Here is an 18,701-nt window from a genome sequence, read left to right as displayed (position 1 = left end):
GTTCTCTCTCTCTCTCTCTCTCTCTCTCTCTCTGCCGCCGCCGTTCTCTCTCTCTCTCTCTCTCTCTCTCTCTCTGGACAGATTTCGCGAAGCGCGGATGCGAACCCGCGTGGTGTCCTCACCTCGCGCCGTGGCTCCCCTGACTCCCGGTGGCTTCCGGATCGAATCGGACCTCGATCGGGAAAACTACAGGGTGTCCGTGACATTTGTGCCCGAGATGACAGGCAATGACAGGTCCGGATACTCTGGACACTCCGGAGATCCCTCGACCAATGGGTCTCCCCTTCCCTCATCAGCTGATTGGTCGAGGGAGAAGATTATGTGGCTCGCAAGGAGCGGGCTTTGCGGGTTACGTGTGGTTACGTGAAGCCATACAGTTCTGGGGTTGGACTGGTTGGAGGTGTGGAAATTAGGGTTGAGCAAAAGTATTGATATTTGAAAAAAAAAAAAAACATTGATGATCATTAGTAAATAAGGATTTTTTAAAAATTAGATTTATTATAAATACAAAACAAACAATTATAATAATATGGATCATTAGCTAGAATTAATTACATAAATTCCTTTGTTATACATTAGGATTAATAACTGTTAAAAAATTAAATAATAAAATTAAAAATAATACCCATTTAACGATTAAAGGTCAAGTGCTCTCTTCATATACACACGTGGTCTGTGACAGTCTGAAAACAAAGAGATGGGATGAGAAAAAGAGAGAAAATAACGCGTCTCTTTTCTAAAAGAGAGAAAGAGCAATCGATCTTGCTCTTTTCTTCTCCCGACCAATCGCACAGCTTGAAAAAGGCAACGTCTCTTTAACTTGCCTCTTTTTAACGATTTTAAATTCTCGCATTTCAGAGGAACGCATTTCGGAGGAACGTGTAGCTCTGTGATAGTAAATGCTAATAAAAACGCGTCGAATGAGTCTAATTTTATCAAAATCGAAGGTGGAGTGGGGAGATCTAAATAATTAATCCATTGTTCGCAGGACACCCTGTATACATGATATAGCAATATAATACACAGCTGAGCTGAGCACGGGCACCAACAGACACAGTGTTGTGCGGTGTTGAACGTCACGGTACGCGCAAATTAGCGACGTTGCAACGAACGAGGAAGACGAAATCGGCGTGCTTTTTTTTTCCAACGTTAACGTTGACGTCGATTGACCTCGCTAGCGTGCAGTCGGACTATTATTATGGATCAGGAAGACATTCTGACGATACTGAAGATTCTCATGATCGGCGAATCCAACGTGGGAAAGTCGAGGTAACACGAGCGAAGTCGATCGTGACTCATTCCTCGTTTACCGATTTATGACGCTCGTAAGCTAATCGGCACTATGCCGTTTCTCCTCAGCATACTCTTGAGGTTCACCGAGGATGAGTTCTACGAGAATATGCAAAGCACGGTTGGGATGGACTACAAGACCAAGCAGGTCAACATCGACGGCAACGTGGTGAAGCTTGCGATTTGGGTTTGTAATCGTTCAGGGATAAAGGCCATTCTGCGATTAGTGCTGGCAAGACGCAGTTGTATCTCCACTTCTGCCAATGTGGATTGACTTTGGTCTCAGTTTAAACTTCCATAGACTACCACTCTGTTTTTCACTGCTTATGTATATACATATATACTCTATTTTCACAGATGTGGATTAACTTTGATCCTGACTTGCTTTTTATTCTTTTCTAATTCTAGAAAAATTAGAAGTAGAATTAGGAAAAGATTGAGAATAAGTTAAACTGAAATCAAAGCTAATTTACTGGTAGAAATGCACATTAGTCAGGCTGCGTAAGTTACTGATAAATAATTGTGTCTTTTAGAGGGTTCTAACAAATCTGAACAAAAATTTTATGTATAAATTCGTATATTTCAACATTTTGGAATACAATTGTACAATTATATAACCTAAAACCATTTTTTTATTTTTTTTGTATGTGTTCAAATTGGAGACAGAATTTAGAAAGATTGTCTGGTTCAACAAGCTAGGTTGCATTGTGGAGGTTAACTTTTCTTTTATCCCTTTTTCCAATTTTAAGAATAAGAAACATTGTGATTAAAGTTAATTTATATTGCTAGAAATGGAGAGATAATTGTATCTTACAATATTTTAACATTTACAATTAACATCCACATTATCGTAGAGTAGCCTTAATATAAATCAAATGATGTATCACAGATTTGTCAAAGCACGTTGTTTACAGGATACTGCTGGCCAGGAGCGATTTCGCACCTTAACGCCGAGTTATTACAGAGACGGTCAGGGTGCTATTTTGATGTACGACGTTACGGATAGAAATACCTTTGTGAAATTGGAAACATGGCTCAATGAGTTAAATACATACTGCAACAAAACAGACATCGTTAAGATGGTAGTAGGTAATAAGATAGATTTGCCAAATAGAGAAGTCAGCACCGAGGACGGCCTACAGTTCGCCAGGAGGCATCAGACCTTATATATTGAGAGCAGTGCGAAAACTGCAGATGGTGTCAGGTGTTGCTTTGAGGAACTTGTACAAAAGGTACGTCGGAATTTGCACCAGCAGCAATTTTATGTAGATACATGTTCCATGAAGATTGCAGTTATATTATTTATAATTTAAATAAGTGTTAGGAGCTAAGCAAAGTAGGGGAGACCAACGCTCGTTGGCACAGTTTTCACAATTTCAGCATACAATATTTTGAACAATTATTATGATTAAACTGTACTAATGTGATAGAAAAAAATTTTTATTCACATTTTCATGCCAGGTTCTGATATGATATAGTTTCTTTGTAATAAGTAAAATATGAACATGCTGTGTTATAGCCGTATTAACTTGTCCCAATAACACATCTTTTATGTGTTTTTTTTTGTTTTTAATACGTTTTCATTAATGTTAATAATAACATTAATAATAATATGTAATAATAATAACAATAATTTGTTATTATACAATGATTGAAATATATATAGAGATGGGGTATATTGAATTATATTTAAGGCAAGCTTACGCGCTAGTGAGAAGTGTGTAAACATTTAATAACAAATTTAACAAAATTTTATATTCAAAATTTCTAGTGAAGAAAGCTATATTTAAAATAGCACAGTTTACATTTATTTTTCTGTCTGTAATAGCATTTTGTTATTTGATCATCACAAAATAACTTTGAAAAATTACAATTTTTGCAAGAAATATATTTGCGATCTTTTCTGTTTCTATTACATATTCAAAATAATTTTACATGATAACAGAAACTTCTATTAATTAATAATATGTGTGCTTAGATTTATTCTCTCAAGCTGATGAACAATAATATGAAATATTGAAACATTCGGGAATTATTTACCTCATCATGAATCAAATTTCTTTATTATAATAATTGATTGAAACAAAACTTTGGAAATGGTTACATTATAAAAGAGATATTTTGCGATAATTTTTCAATTGTTTCTTTCACCATAAATAGAACGCAATGTTAAATTGCCTTTTATGCCAAGTCCCATTTTCTCTATTTATAGTAATAAATTTAAATAATATTTACATGAAAAATTATATAAATCAGATCTTCTGACTCTATTTTAGATCTATAAATTAGGTGATGCATGTATTATATATTTTTCATGTAAATATAGTCCGAATTTATTAGCATGAATACTTTGCTTGTGTGATGTCTAGCACAATTCTCCACCCTCTACTCCCCCTTGCGTTCCGTCGCGCACACATTTATATCATGCATTATGGAACACAAGGAGGAGGGGGTGGAAAATTGTGCTAGATGTCACATTCGGCTCATAGTGTACTTTAGCTCCTTCAATTGTACTATTTGAATTTCAAATCCTTTGAGCATTTTTAGATATTTGTTTTTATTTATAATTATATTATTGGGTTGTTCGGAAAGTTTGTGCCGATTTTCAAGCAAAATTTGAATTACAAAATTTTGGAAACAGTTGATTTGCCAATTTTTAATCTTGGTGCGATCTTTCGAACTGTGATTTGCCGATCGGAATCGATTATAGCTGTTATTTGATCAACATTCGCGATAATTGGCCAAATAGAACAAGGAGCATCTTCAATTTATTTCTCCTGAACGAAATTTAGCAAACCACTTCTGGCACATGCGTTCGCTTACATCATCCTCTCAGTACACGGTACATATTTTTTTTTCGATTTTGTGTCACATTTTACCTTTACGAAAATTAAAAAGCATAATGCACCGAAAAAACACGTTATTTCTTTTTATCTTCAAACTGATGCCAAGAGAAATGTCTTTATTTGAATGTGATAACTAATATCATTAAATAAATAATCGTTTAAATGTCACTTGTCAAAATACGTACGCATCTGATGCATTGCATTGAAATAACTTCCTCGAATTTGCCTTCAAACATCATCTACGAAAAAACGGCACGAACTTTCCGGACGACCCAATAAAAATTGTAATTTAATAATTATTAAAATTATATCATAATATTTGATATTATACATAGTATTATTGATTAGTATTATTATTTAGTTTATAATTAGTTCTTGAGCTTGTTTATAACGTTATGTAAAATATGATACTGCATTCAACAGATAATACAAACGCCTGGACTTTGGGATACTCACTCTATGCGATTGTACGACAACGGTACCATGGGCGGTGCGAGGCATCGAGTGGGAAAGAGAGGCATGCAGTTGACCAACGATTATCAACAGCAGGATGCGAACTCAAACTGTTACTGCAGCTTGCTGTAATCAATTGTGAAAAGTGCGTGTGCTCGTACAACACTGTACACAATGCGTTAAGTTTGGAGTAATTTTCGAGGAACAACGAGCGTAACGTGGAAAGGATCAAATTTAATAGATCATCGCTTTATATATATTATTCAGATGGTATAAAGACTTATCCAAAGATAGGCATGCATTTGATATCAAGCGTACACATCTAAACGTACAAACTGTCGTTAGAGACTAAGCTGAATCTGGTGTATAGATATCGATGTTAAACAAAATTTTGTGTTCGTGTAAATACAAGATTTACGAGTGATAAGGAAACGCTCGTAGACATACTCAATAAGACATTTGTATGAAGACCTTAGGCGATAATCTGTCCATCACGTATTTATATAAGTGAATTTGAACATTTTTATAGTCTTTTTCGATTGTGTTTGTCGTTTTACATTTTGCACAATATGTGTGCTTGACGCATATCGTTGTTACATTTGAAAAGCATGTATTATATTGTAAAATATATTTAAGGATGTTGTGTTATTTTGTATATTAGGTGCTAGTTTCTAGATTCTAATGTATATCTCTTAAATCGTAAATATATACTGCACCGGGGAAAAGCGGTGAGTATATATTTTACAGAGATTTTGACGCTTAAGTACAAGATATATAATGATCTCAGAATTCGTGTATACTGAATGCAATTCTCTGTCAGAAGAAATAACTTTTTCCTCTGGCGAAATTGTGTTGGAGTAATAATTTTTAAATGAGAGTAATTTAAAGTTAGCCTATGGAGAAATAACAAATAATAAACGTCTAATAAACGTTTATTGACATTTATTGAATGTCTAGTCGATTTGATTGGTTCTCTTTGAGAGGTGATGCGCCGCTCCGTGTGAAAACGATTGGCTCAATAGATCCCAGGTTCGATCTCAATTTAAAGCTGAAGAATAAGTGTTTTAAATTATGGATGTTTCATTATTTTTTTTGAAAATTTTATGTTAATTATATGTAATATCTAAAAATATCGTTATTTAGAATACGACTTAATAATAATAAATATCAGAAATCTTGTAACTAATACTTTGAAACAATAATTGAAAGTAAAACAAGTAGATTAGATAAGTAGAGTTAGATGCCAAATGTTGTTCTAAGCTTTCTATAGATTTGAAAAAGGCTAATTTAAATGTTTCGAAACGTTTGCTCGAAATGCAGACCTTGTTTTTGTATTGTACATATATTTATTCTACGAATAAGATTTATTTTACTTTCAAACAATATCAAAGTTAAAAATTTTCTCTTGTTAAATGAGTTTTATTCTAAATAATGATAAATATGCATCAGTTATATATAAAATCTGTAGAGTAATATAGAGTAAAAAGAGATATGCACTATATACGTTCGCAGTATGCATCACCTAACCACTGATTCATACATAGCGTAATTGAAAGTGCTTATTCATAGCTTTAAATTGCTCTCATTGAGAAACCATCAAATACAATTTTGTCAAAGAAAAAGGTTGCTTTTTCTAACACAGAACATCGCATTGTGAACGTGAATTATGAGATACTCTGTATATCAATTATATATTTATTCATTTGTAAATAAAAACATTTTTCTGGATATGTAATGTACATGTTTATTATTTCAATGTAAAAACTGTAAAAAGATTTGTGATGAACGATCAATACATAACAATTGCCTAAATAATTAGCTTGCATTTTGACATTTGTGATATCTACGTAAAATGACTTAAAACCGTCTTGTACGACTTATAAATCTGTCTGAAAATGTCAGATACGCAGACTTTGACAGACAAAGAGGCGTTACACGAGACAAGGCTACATATAAAATTGACAAATAAAGGAATGCTCATCTACGGTGGCTGGAGTAACGAAAGATTACTCAACTTACTGAAGGACAAACTTGTGCGACGTAACGATATTAAATCTTCATTCATGTGTAGCGACGTGCAATACGATGCGTCACGCGATAAATTATTACATTTTGTTATTCATAGTGGAATGTATACCGAGTGTGTTTTACTGGAATTAGAAGGAAAAGGTATCCAGATTTTTTCTTGGAAATTTTCGTACACGTGTGCGTTTCGTTATTTATTGTTTTGTGACATTGAACAGTGAATTTTAGGAATGTCACCACGAAATATCGTAAAGGCAATGAAATATGGTCTTCTCAGTCTTGCTCCTGAGGAACTGAAATATTTCCAAGGCTTTGGAGCGGAAACGGACGCGGGTACATGGTCGAAGAGACTCGACGATAAATTGATTTGGAATCTGGCTGCTACTGGATTAACTGAAAATCAATGCTGGACTATTGTTACGTGTGGACTGGCGTCTCAAGACGGAGATACATTATATCGTCTTTTATCGAGTGGCATCGATGTTCCAGGAATTCTGAACTGGCAAGGGAAAGTTAAATCAGCTTCGCCGACGGTAATTCGTTTTCTCAAAAAGCTTGGGCTGGACGAAGGCACTTGTAATTATGTAGAAGAGAACGGTATCGATGAAGAAGCGGAAGATGTTCTAATTGATCTTGGGTATAATGAATACAGAGAAAAGGAAGCTTTGGGAGTAGTCGAGGTGTCTTAATTGATTTCAAAGAATATTAAATAAAACGCACGTTATGCTGTAGACTAATGAATGATCTATCTTAAAATTGAAATAACTGACAGGAAATATTATGTGAATGCAGTTTAATTATATTGGAATCACGTTCTACCTTTTCGGAAGGAAAAACGACTGAGTCGGCATCCGATAATTCATCGAAGACATCTTGTGGCTTAAGTGAAACGGCTTTCTCAGATATTTCTATCACAACAAGCACACAATATGATCCTGCCACGTGCATTTGTTATACGAATTTATTGCCGAAAAAACGAGGTAGTGAAACTCTGAAGAGAAACGATTATTTGAGGTATTTTATAACATTTTTATAATTAAAATTTTTATAATCATTTGTGTTATTGAATTTGTATGAAGTGCGGCAATGTATAATAGTGTAACGCATACAATGTGTACATAGACAAAATGTGATGGTGCCACTATCGTGGGCGATAAGCAGAGCTTTGAGATATCAGCCGTCGGATCCTAAACATTACATAGCCCATCAATTGTTACGTTGGAAGTACGGAAACGTTTCACAAGAGGAAATGCATAGTGCTCAACAATTTATCGCTTCCGCTACGATAATGATGGACCAAAAACTTGTGGTAAAAATATACATTTAACATTTTTTAGTAAGATAGTATAACGTATCAGAAATTTGACAATATAGAAAGCATCAATTTTAATTCATATAATTCGTAAAATATATAATTTTGTCAATTAGCAAGAATGTAAACGCAAAGAAGACCTTGTTAAGTGCTTCAATCAAAATACTGCAAAAGATATTGTTTGCGACGTGTGTTTAGAACGACAGAAACTGCATCGCATCAAAAAGTGTTGTTGGAAATGTATAAGAGTTCCTCAAGCAAATTAAATTTGCAAAAAGCGATACATTTAATTGTGAAGAAAAAAGGTTTTAAAATGTTTCAAAAATTCGAAACGAACATTTTTTCCTCTCTTAAAAGTTGCTAAATAGGACAAGAGTTTTCGATGGCAATTTCTTAAAAAATTCGTTTATTTTGTAATTGGACTTGTACATTCATCGCAAGTTTATCAGAAGAATATTTCGGTGCAGAAATCGCACGAGAGTATTACATGGAACGGAATGGAATGAATGTGACATCACAATTAGAGATGCTTGTAATACATTCTGGCAGTGATCGGAATTGTTAGTACACAAGGTACTAAATACTTTCTGTTTCGTTCTATTTTGTATACTATTGTACTCGACCAAACATTTTTAGTAACGCATCTACGATAATAATATACGAGAACTGTATATTACATAATTTATCTTTAAAAAAAAAAAACCTTATTAAATGTGAAACATGTTAGTCGCCCGAATTTAATGAATTTTCTCTCTAATACAGCTAAAAAGAATTCCACAGCTCTTTCCTTATCACTTTGCAATAAGTGATATTAATTGAAATTTTACGTATAAAAACTTAAATAAAATTAAAAGTAAAATTACACATGCATATCTTCCATGACATGTTTTATATAAAAAAAAAGTTAAATTATTTTCCTATAAAGTTAATAAAACACATCGAAATTTAATTCATGTACAACGTTAAACTATTACCTAGTTGAATGATGACTCACTCGCATTAATCCTATTTAGGGATTATCCCTGTATATGTATTGTAAAAAACGATTTCTGCAGATGTAATGATTCAGGTACTACTGTGATGAATCAATGATATAAACTATTTGAACAGGTAAATTCATTAAGAAAGCGATAAAAATGAAGGCAGTTACTGCTGATCTTTACTAGTTCTCTTTTCAGTTCTTCAGCTTCTCTATACGAATAAACTATCTCCATTTCGATGAAAATTACGGCAAACTTCAATAAAATAGCAACGTATCAAAATATATTTTTGCATCCATCTTGTTTGGTCTATTATCCTGAGCTGCTAACAGAATGGATTTCAAATGTTACACATATCGACTTTCATTCGCGCGTTAAGTAAAAACTGGAAGTACAAAGTAGAGCAATATCTAATCCTATCTCTTCTGGACGTTTTGTGGCGATCTATTGTTATCGTTCTCTGATACTTTGTTAAAATTTCTCGAAATGTAGCTGTGGATCAATGAAGGGGAATAAGAATTCTCCTTCCGATTCGATCATCTGCAATAGTGACGCAATAGAGACCCATTTACGCGGGTCGAAGAATACACTTTAAACGGAGTACACCTGGAGCTTATTAATCTTGGCTCTTTCCTCCTCGGTATCGTCTCGGCAGATCATAAGCGTATGAGACAGACCACATGTAACGGCAGTAATGTATAAACCTTCCAAGGCTTTCACCTCCATTGGAGTCGTCGACGACTTTCGCATTTCACCGAAACCCTGAGAAATAAAATTATAAATTATCTTAGAGAACCATTTAAAATTAACTAGTGTAATTTGATTTTATGATTTTGGATTGCTGAAAAACTCAATACTAGAGTAGTTTCTTATCAAGCAAAAGATCTAATTTAAGAAGATTGTCCAGTCTTTTTACATAATACAAGAATTTAATTACATTTTGAAAATAAGTTTATAATTAATATGCAAGCATTTCTTTTCCAAATATGTATGTTACCACGCTTGTTTCTAAGTTTTGATAATTTTAATGATTGGTTATATTTTTTTATTGACTCATTCTCTTTTATTTATTTATTTACTTAAAGTTTTGTCTTCCTTTTGACAACTATTTTCCTTTTTTGACGATACATTTAAGTATTGATTTAGACATTAATATGCTTATTGAGAACAAATATCTGACCATTTCTCTACTTCTTTTTCTAGTACTACGCGTTGAAGAAGACCCGAAGCCAGGATAAAAATGCCTGCATTTGTAACTTTTATTGTTGACAATTTTTTAATTTACGCCCTGTTAATCGCGACAGCTCACATCAGTATTGTATTTTCTCTTGATATATCTTCAAAATTTTAAGATATTTTACCAATTCTCCGAACGTAGGACTGGGGCCCCAGGCGATAACGGAGTCATCGGCCGCGACCACTACGCTCGTCTGCGAACAACCGACGCATCGAATTTCCCAACCGGAGAGATCTTGAATTGGCTTGGGATACATGTTGGCCTCGCCGGTGCGCTTAGTCTGACCGAACATCAGGGCCGAACCATGCACGTTGATCGCGATGCTGTACGTGCTGCCACAGTGCACCGCACGGACACCACGACTGGGCGGTTCCAGAAATTTTATAAGACGCGGTACCAGCTCGTCGCGTTGCTCGTTATGTCCCAGACGGCCGATTCCACCGAATCCCCAGGAGAACGCACGGTTCTTGCTGTCAATTGCGACCGTGTGGTAATGACCGCAACTGAAGTCCGTGATCTCAACGCGATCCAACGGCGTCGCGTGGCCGTCCTTACCCCTCTCCACATATAAAACGATACGCTTAGGCACTTTCTCGTAATGAAATGCCATTTTCGTATTCGTGATGAAGTATTTGCCGTCGGTGTTGTGGCCTAAAGCGCCATACTCCGGACATCCGAACGAGTGCAGGCCACCTTTGAGATCCAAAATCATCGAAAACTCCGCACCGCATCCCACTTTCACTATCGGCGGTCCGGAATACTTTACTTTGGTGGCAGTCATGATACATGGGTCGTTCTTGCCAACCCCGCATTGGCCCAGTTTATTGTCACCGGCGGCGAAAACTATGCCGCGGCTCGTTAAAAATAAGGTATGGTTGCGCCCACAAAATGCTCCTATAACCGTGTGTCCCTTTAAGGCTTCGACCTCGGTGGGCTCGTCGCGACGCTTGGTGTCTCCGACGCCCAATTGACCTGTGAAAATTATGTGACTTCAGTGTCGACAGAACAAAAACGTAATACATGCAAATTTAAATACAATTAATAATAGATGCTAATCTATACAGACTTGTAAGTATTAATCTTTGATACAAAGCATGTCCAATTAAAATCTCGCGTTTGACCCGTTGCGGCAGCTTTGTGTGTGGTATTGAGGCAAGTGTAGACATGTAAAATTAGATCGAGAAGGAAAGTTGAGACTTTTTTTTATAGACTGCACTTATTGCCTTTTGTAACTCTTTTATGGTTTTTGAAAAAAGTTCTGAACAGAGTCTTAGGTTAGAGATTTGGATCAAACGCAGAAATGACGCAGACCGTAAAGAATCAGCTTCAAGCCAATTGAAGAGGTTTTATATGTACAAAGTACATATTAGTCAAGTACATATTAGTCACAAGCCTGCGGCTTGTGAAACAATGGGATTCGTGGCTCAATGCCCATGGGAATTTCTTCTGACTATTGTTATGTATGTCAATATAGTTAAGTTTTAATTGCTGACGCGTGACTCTGCATAATAACAGTCAATTTGCAGATTCCGAGCTCGATCTTGATTGTTCTCGCGCTTTGGTTTTACAAGAGATTGATCAAAGATTTATGATTGAAGGAAAGATGAATGATAACCCGCTGTGGCAATCCATATCTTAATAAGAGAAAAAAAATAATTGTGATATAAATTCACATCACAGTTATCGCATATAAAGACATGCATCGCTTACCTTTATCATTTCTACCAAAAGCCATGCATTTATTATCTTCAGTAACGATAATGCTGTGAGATGCAGCGGGACCGGATGCGATTAGTCGTACTCTTGCGCCATTCAAGTTTTTAAAAGTGTGCGGCGTCCACAAGCTACGTCCTACGTTTGCTTTTACTCCTTTAGGCGGTGCTTTGCGACCAGCCATTTCCCAATTAGTAAGGCCACACATGAGCAATGTTCCAGGTTTGCCCCAGCCACCCTGTAATATAAAATAGATTTCACAGTTACCCTCGTTGCGTCTAACGTATTTCATTCGTCGTGTATCCGTGGAGTTCAACATTAAGAATAAAATAAATGAAACTTAATGCGAGCTGCAAGAAGTAATCATACCAATATGCTGATTGAAAAAAGTTGAAACATTTTGCAGATTCTACGATATTTCACAGAGCAAATTTACAAAGAAATAAAAAATGAAAGTTGAAACGCAGTTTAAGTATCTCAATGATATACCTAGATCAGTATTCGATCTCTAGAGTGAAGTTAATTGACAGAGAAAGCACAACACAAAGAGGCATCTTTATATGTATTTCCCTCTTTTCCTCGAAATAATCAGCGTTTGGAAAAAGAAGAATTACATGTATACTCTTCTTTCAGGTTGCGGTCCGATATTCATTACTAGTACTGAAAATCTTTAGTGCACATATAACGTAAATATTTTATAAATTTTCAGATATTTCGTAAGTTCACATATCCGTAAATCTAATTCATTATAAGCATCACATTTATTCAAAATATATTCTAAATCGCAATTTAATATTTCAATTAAGAATATAAGTTAAAACAAAAATTCAATTTGATAAAATTTTGTATCAGAACGCAGCAAAACTGGGAAATAAGAATAAAATTCTTGTATGTGCTTTAACTTAACATTAGTTATATTTTTGGTGATTAGTAACTCACTAATAATTTAAGTTATTTTTTGTAGTTATTTTATAATATTTCAAACTTGTTTATATGATTTGCTTCGGCAGAATGAAATAACCTGCATCATCTTCGAAAATAACTATATATAAATAGCTTATGTAAAGAGTTCATGTAAATATGAAAGCGTATGTAAATGTAAACTTTAAAACAAGTTTTGGATCACTGACTTACATCGTTCACGATGGTTTCATCACGAAATTTGAATTTGAAGAGGTTTCTAGTTGAAAAATATTGCTTTTATAATTGTGATAATATATTCAAAGTATAAATATTAATTAAACATAAGATGGGCTAAAATGGACAATATATAAAGTAATTTTTCGCCACAAATTTTTCACTTAATGAGAAATAAAGACAAAAACAAGAAGCCTTGGGCAATATTGGAGCAACGTGATAAAAAAATAAATTGTTTAAGTTTGGATACATGTCAAAAGCTGTGTTAGCTAATAACAAAATAAGAAAGATGTTCCTTTATCGTACAATTTCTTTTATCAATATGTCAATCTCAAGCTTTCTATATATACTTATAAAACATGTCATTCTTGTGCTAAAAAAAGCAATTACTTAAATCGTAATTTTCTTTATCGCTTTAAATAACGTTTATTTTTACAAAGAATATTTAGACAATAATCTTAAAATGCACTCATCATTTATTTGAATATAAGTAATATTTACTTAAAATAAACTTAAAATATATACATAGATAAATATTGAAATATATACATAGATAAATACTTAAATTATGTAAATAATATTACTTATTTTTAATATTTTAAGTTCATACACTACTGCTCATTAATTTCGATACACCTTCAAATTCGATTTCTCTGTAAAAGATAAACGTAATACATTTTATTTCATAAAAGTGAGTTCAGCAGCTGTTATGAACATTTTCAGCACTTTGCATGCATTATATTTATACATTATTTATACAAAAACCATAATAAATTGTATTCTTTAAATTGGAGTCAATGTGTAGAATTACTGAAAGTGAATAGCCTGATTTATTATACTTATAACTATATCAATCAGTGCATATCAGTCCAATCAATGAGAGATTCTTCTTAAATGGAATCATTGAAAGACAGTAAATAATCACTGATGATTACAGTTAGAAGTATAGCAAATTGTAAATTAAATTTCGTTAATTCGGATTTAAAAAATAATTTAAAAAAAAACAGAGCTAATAGGATAGTCCCTGATTCCTGGAAATAAACAAAATATGCGTGGTCATGAGATACTTGTAGTGATATCAATGCTGTTTCGATTCGTTAATAAATGCACGATGAAAGAACTTCGGTGTTTGCCTTGTATTATGATACTGTAAAAATTTGTGAAAATATGTAAAGTAATCTCGTAAATGGCTCTTACCCATACAGCACAGAAATGTCCTAAAGACGTCCAGAGAACGTCCTAATGATGTGCCCAGAATAAGGTGTGCTGCAGGGCAGGAAAGAATTATCAATTGAAAAGCAATCTGTCATAACAACTTTAAAATGCAGGGCACAGTTTGCGCAAAATTTGCGTGAATTGCGGCGATTTGAGTGGTATATTGAAATTAATGAGCATATATTTGCAAATTTATCCTAAACTCATCAAATAAGCATCAAACCTTTTCAAAATATATTTTGAATCCTAATTTAATTACTTTAATCAAGAATATAAGTTAAAGTAAAAATTCAATTTGGGAACATTTTATTTTTCAAAAAATATAAATTTTTATTTTCAGCATAATAACATGAGATTCTTCAAATTTATGTCAGATGAGTATATTTTAAGACAATTATTAAGAAAATATTCTTTGTTAAAAATATAACCATCATTTACTGCAATAACAAAAGTGAAAGAAGTAAACACTTTTTTTCCATGTGTAGGAATACCGCTGTAGGTCAAAAATTCAATTTGATAAAGTTTTTTTTATATTCTTCAAAAAAGAACAAAATTTTTATATAAATACATGATAATGTAAGTTTTTCTCAAATTCATGTATATTTTAAGATGATCATTGAGAAAATATTCCTTGTTAAAGATATAACCGTTATTTACTAGAACAAATAAGTGAAAGGAGTAAACGCTCTTATTGGTAGTAATTTTCTGTGTATAGGAAAATTATACAAATTCTCAGTTTAGATCTACATGCGTCATTGACAACAATAAATCTTTGAATAGCTACTAGTATCAATTTGTTCACATTTCTATATTCAATTGTAACAACAATAGCCAGTCGACACAGTATTAATAGCTACGAGCTTCATTATCATATTTTATATAACAAAAGAAAGTAGCAACAATGCTGTATAATTTCATTCTTTTCTAAAAGTAAAAGTAATAATGGTATACTTATACAACTACTTTTTTACACAATGTCTATATAAGATAAAATGTTTGACTTCCATTGAACACATTTGTTATGTAAATAATATATAGCACTAGCACATTTATATTGCATGAAAAGAAGCAATAGATATAAGTAATTATGATAAATACCACGAAATATTCGTTGCATAAAATATTTCCAAATACATAGTAGTTACAAATTGTGTCGACTGAGTGGCGATCGATTAATTCGAAACTGAATCGGTCCTCGGCCGTCGGCGTCGCGTCGCGAGACCGGGCGCGTCGTCCCACGGGCGCGCGCGGGTGAAGGCGGGCTCAGGCTGATCTCGCGCTCTCTATACGCGCTCAATCGCAAAGGGACGGAAGGGATGGGGAGGAGGCGGAGGGTTGCGAGGTGTTTTACCTCTGGTGCCGGTAACTCGGGCATGCTCGAGACGTCCGCGAGCGCGTCCTCGGCCGCGGCGTCCTCGCCGTCGATGTTGGTGCCGGCTTCAGCGTCGTCGACTTCCGAGTCGTGCTCGCTGGAAATGTCCTCCTCGTCGTATTCCACCTTGCGCTGCTTGGGGCGACTCTTTGCCTTGCCGCCCGCGTTTTTTCGCTTGGTCGACATCGCCGCGATGATGGTCGTTCGCCGCGACCGGGGGAACTCGTGGCCGTGTGTCGTCGGGACGAAGACGTCGCGCGGATCCTCCTTCCTCCGCACACTACCTTCCTCGCTTGCTCACGCGGACGGTAGGGACCAGGTGGAGGAAGTCGTTTCACAGGAAGTCGTTTCACGCTGCTGCTGGCGGCTGCCGCGGTGACATTTATCGATGTAATGGCGCTGAGGGAGCCGCGCCGCGTCGCGCCGCGCCGCCGACGGCAAATCGACAACAAAAACGCGGCCACCTGGCGCTCAAAAATCATAATAAAACCATGCTCCCGCGATAAGTATATATACATACATACAGGCGCACATACACATGGCGCCGCACCGCAGTTTATGATTGTAAATCGCCGGGGGGCGCGCCCCGTGTTCCTGCGCGTTCCGCCCGGCCGGAACGCCACGGAATCGGATCGGAACAAAATCATGGAAAAAAAGAGGATTCAAAATAGAGTTCGAAGATTCGGCGACAACGGCGACAACGTTGGCGGTACTTCTCCGTTCGTCGTGATCGAGGCTGCTGCATAATTACCGTTGTTTTCTCGTTGTCTGGAATGCGACGAAACTCCGTGGAAAATTTCGAGCGTTGCGACAAGCGCTCACGTGAGGTTAGGGTCGTTCGCGCAACAGGTACGTCCCGTAATTTATGCGAATACGAGGTGAACTTATGGTGCGGCTGAAGATGGGATTAGAAGCAAGTTGGTCTAATGTCCACAGTGTTTGCCGTTATTTATATAAAATTATCTAGATAATTATTTAGAACAAAATAGATTTATCTTATCTTTATTTAGATTATTAGAATATTGCTTTTAAAGAAAAATATTTTTTAACAGATTAAATCATATGAAGAACTTTTATTTTTTAGAAATAAAGATATAAAAACAAATATATTGTTTTCATATCAATGTAGATGATTAACTTTAATTCTCTGAAAACTAACTCAGGTCATATCCACCTGGATGTTTTTGCTGATTTTTCAAAGTCATATATAAAAAAAAAAGTAAAGAACATTTCAGATATAATATAATTATACAATTGTATTCCCAAATTTTGAAAGAATTACCAGAATTTTTTAAAATTTTTTAGAGCCCAAAAATCTTTTGAAAAACATATGTGTTTATTAGTGATTCAAGTAGTTTGATTAAGCAATAAAAAGCAAGATAGTTTGTAGAGAGTTAATGTTGATTTAACTCTTAGATGATCAATAGTATTATATACGAAGATTAAATGTGATTTGAATATTAAAATATATTATATTAAAAATATTTATAAAATGAAACATAATTTTCACTACTTCTGATGAAATCTGAATCTCTAATGATTTATTATAGATTATTATTATAGATTATTATTTACATAGATAACGAATAAAACATAGCTTATAATATTTACATACACATGCAATATAATATTAATAATGCTTTATTATTTATTTTTGCAGTGTTATTTGAAGGTGCACACAGATAAAAATTAGGCATGTGATTGCTATGGCAAGAGTCTCCCACTGAATACAAGTCTACCATACAAGAGTCTGTGACATAAAGTTCAATGATGTACAATGTGTACAAAGTGTGATATATTGCTTATGCACGAAATAACGATTATTGTATAACGAAATAAAAATTCTTCAAGGTATATTTATTTATCATACTATGCATTTTCAGTAATTATTCAGAATGTTTACTGTTAGGAAAAACTGGGAAAACATAGAATTTTCCAGAATCTTTTTATCATAAATTTTCATGAGATTTTATTGATTTAGTTAAGGAAATTTTTGGAAATTTTATTTTTAAATTTTTAATTTAATTTAAATTTTATCTTTAAAATTATTTCTTTGATGTTTTCTTGATGTAAAATCGATTAGCAATAAATATGGAATACTTCCATGTACATTCTCATGTGACTCATGAGTTTTTATTAAAAAATGTAACAATACATCATTCTAAATTGGTGTTATGTTTAATTATTTTTTTGTATTTCTGAACTTGATATGCGTTAAATACAAATTGAATATTATTGAGTTTTAAATACATATACATGTCTGTGAAATCAGGATAATAATATATCAAGATAATGATAAAATCAGTTAAATTTCAACAATCAAACAAATCACAAGATTGTCATCTGTCTTTAATAGTTTCTTGTCGGTGGTACTTAATTCCTTCCATTCAATTTTAAGTTTTAATTTATCTCATTTAACATTTTACAATTTTTACCATCTTGTTAGATTTGTAAATGCTATTTCACTACAATATAAATGAATATATATGCATTTTTAATTATTATTATATTTAAAATTTTTTAAAAATTAAGATTAGATAACAAGCATAAATAATGATAATTTTAAGGTTTTCATTGAAATAAATACAAAGCAGATAGAGCGGTGGAAGTAAGCCCATCCTGTCTGTATAATTTAAGTATTATTAATATTTATGCACATTCATATATGATACATATGATACTTTTATTTAGTTTCATGAAATCTTGTTTTAAGTTTAATAATACATTTTGTCTTACTCAGAGTAATTCAAGAAATAAGAAATTATGCTGGATATTAAAATGTAACAATTTTATGGGCCTATGTTTTTTTTTATTAGAAAATATCCTATGACGTTACATATGATATAAAATATATTAATATATATATATATATATATATATATATATATATATAAAAGAAATAAGTTGTTGCAGAAAAATGCAACTAAAATGATTATTTTCAATTTTTACTTATTTTCTCAAATATTTAAGTAGTTGAGAATAGAGTTTATTGTTTACTATTTTTTATAAATATATGTGAATAATCTAGTATATTTTTTGAGTACACAAAAATATTTATAAACAATTGCTATATTTAAAATTATTACTTTTTTCTCTCCAAAAATTTGGGGAGGGTAAAACT

General features: G+C 33.7%; 3 protein-coding genes and 1 long non-coding RNA gene across 8 annotated transcripts; 3 read left to right on the top strand and 1 right to left on the bottom strand.

Moving 5' to 3' along the window:
* The first annotated feature begins 1,031 nt into the window (after nt 1-1,031).
* On the top strand, nt 1,032-6,319 carry LOC105194906 (ras-related protein Rab-18-B). The gene is made up of 4 exons (XM_011160074.3): nt 1,032-1,269; nt 1,360-1,477; nt 2,205-2,522; nt 4,560-6,319. The coding sequence occupies exons 1-4, from the start codon at nt 1,199-1,201 to the stop codon at nt 4,719-4,721; spliced, it is 669 nt and encodes a 222-aa protein (XP_011158376.1). The 5' UTR covers nt 1,032-1,198; the 3' UTR covers nt 4,722-6,319.
* A 137-nt stretch (nt 6,320-6,456) lies between these two features.
* Nucleotides 6,457-8,648, top strand: LOC105195060. 2 transcript variants are annotated; one of them, XM_011160318.3, is made up of 5 exons: nt 6,457-6,758; nt 6,843-7,294; nt 7,387-7,628; nt 7,737-7,923; nt 8,043-8,648. In XM_011160318.3, the coding sequence occupies exons 1-5, from the start codon at nt 6,485-6,487 to the stop codon at nt 8,190-8,192; spliced, it is 1,305 nt and encodes a 434-aa protein (XP_011158620.2). In that variant the 5' UTR covers nt 6,457-6,484; the 3' UTR covers nt 8,193-8,648. The 2 variants fall into 2 exon arrangements, with proteins under 2 accessions (XP_011158620.2, XP_039313891.1); XM_039457957.1 differs by having other exon boundaries at nt 6,638-6,758; nt 6,833-7,294.
* On the bottom strand, nt 8,316-15,921 carry LOC105194989 (protein RCC2 homolog). Of its 4 annotated transcripts, XM_039457955.1 has the most exons (5): nt 15,560-15,795; nt 14,191-14,259; nt 11,854-12,094; nt 10,268-11,115; nt 8,316-9,668 (listed from the first exon to the last, which is right to left on the bottom strand). In XM_039457955.1, exons 3-5 carry the CDS (start codon nt 12,062-12,064, stop codon nt 9,498-9,500), a joined length of 1,230 nt encoding a protein of 409 aa, XP_039313889.1. In that variant the 5' UTR covers nt 12,065-12,094; nt 14,191-14,259; nt 15,560-15,795; the 3' UTR covers nt 8,316-9,497. The 4 variants fall into 4 exon arrangements, with proteins under 4 accessions (XP_039313889.1, XP_011158499.1, XP_039313890.1 ...); XM_011160197.3 differs by lacking the exon at nt 14,191-14,259 and having other exon boundaries at nt 15,560-15,921; XM_039457956.1 differs by lacking the exons at nt 14,191-14,259; nt 15,560-15,795 and adding an exon at nt 15,307-15,549.
* A 247-nt stretch (nt 15,922-16,168) lies between these two features.
* Nucleotides 16,169-17,436, top strand: LOC105195137. The gene is made up of 2 exons (XR_850689.3): nt 16,169-16,429; nt 17,241-17,436. It is a non-coding gene; the product is annotated as an uncharacterized LOC105195137 (long non-coding RNA).
* The last annotated feature ends 1,265 nt before the right edge of the window (nt 17,437-18,701 follow it).

This window comes from Solenopsis invicta, chromosome 15 (assembly GCF_016802725.1).
Source record: "Solenopsis invicta isolate M01_SB chromosome 15, UNIL_Sinv_3.0, whole genome shotgun sequence".
NCBI lineage: Eukaryota > Metazoa > Arthropoda > Insecta > Hymenoptera > Formicidae > Solenopsis > Solenopsis invicta.
The sequence above is the reverse complement of the archived record's forward strand: the minus strand, read 5'-3'. Positions and strand labels throughout refer to the sequence as shown.

Bases quoted from the DNA above. Each gene is read 5' to 3' on its own strand.
- LOC105194906 (XM_011160074.3), top strand. From the start codon at position 1,199: ATGGATCAGGAAGACATTCTGACGATACTGAAGATTCTCATGATCGGC. The intron at 1,270-1,359 runs GTAACACGAGCG...GTTTCTCCTCAG, and splicing joins TCCAACGTGGGAAAGTCGAG to CATACTCTTGAGGTTCACCG. The intron at 2,523-4,559 runs GTACGTCGGAAT...TGCATTCAACAG, and splicing joins TTGAGGAACTTGTACAAAAG to ATAATACAAACGCCTGGACT.
- LOC105195060 (XM_011160318.3), top strand. From the start codon at position 6,485: ATGTCAGATACGCAGACTTTGACAGACAAAGAGGCGTTACACGAGACA. The intron at 6,759-6,842 runs GTATCCAGATTT...AGTGAATTTTAG, and splicing joins ACTGGAATTAGAAGGAAAAG to GAATGTCACCACGAAATATC. The intron at 7,629-7,736 runs GTATTTTATAAC...ATGTGTACATAG, and splicing joins AAGAGAAACGATTATTTGAG to ACAAAATGTGATGGTGCCAC.
- LOC105194989 (XM_011160197.3), bottom strand. From the start codon at position 15,766: ATGTCGACCAAGCGAAAAAACGCGGGCGGCAAGGCAAAGAGTCGCCCC. The intron at 12,095-15,559 runs GTAAAACACCTC...TTTATATTACAG, and splicing joins CCGAGTTACCGGCACCAGAG to GGTGGCTGGGGCAAACCTGG. The intron at 9,669-10,267 runs GTAAAATATCTT...TTTATTTCTCAG, and splicing joins GTCCTACGTTCGGAGAATTG to GGTTTCGGTGAAATGCGAAA.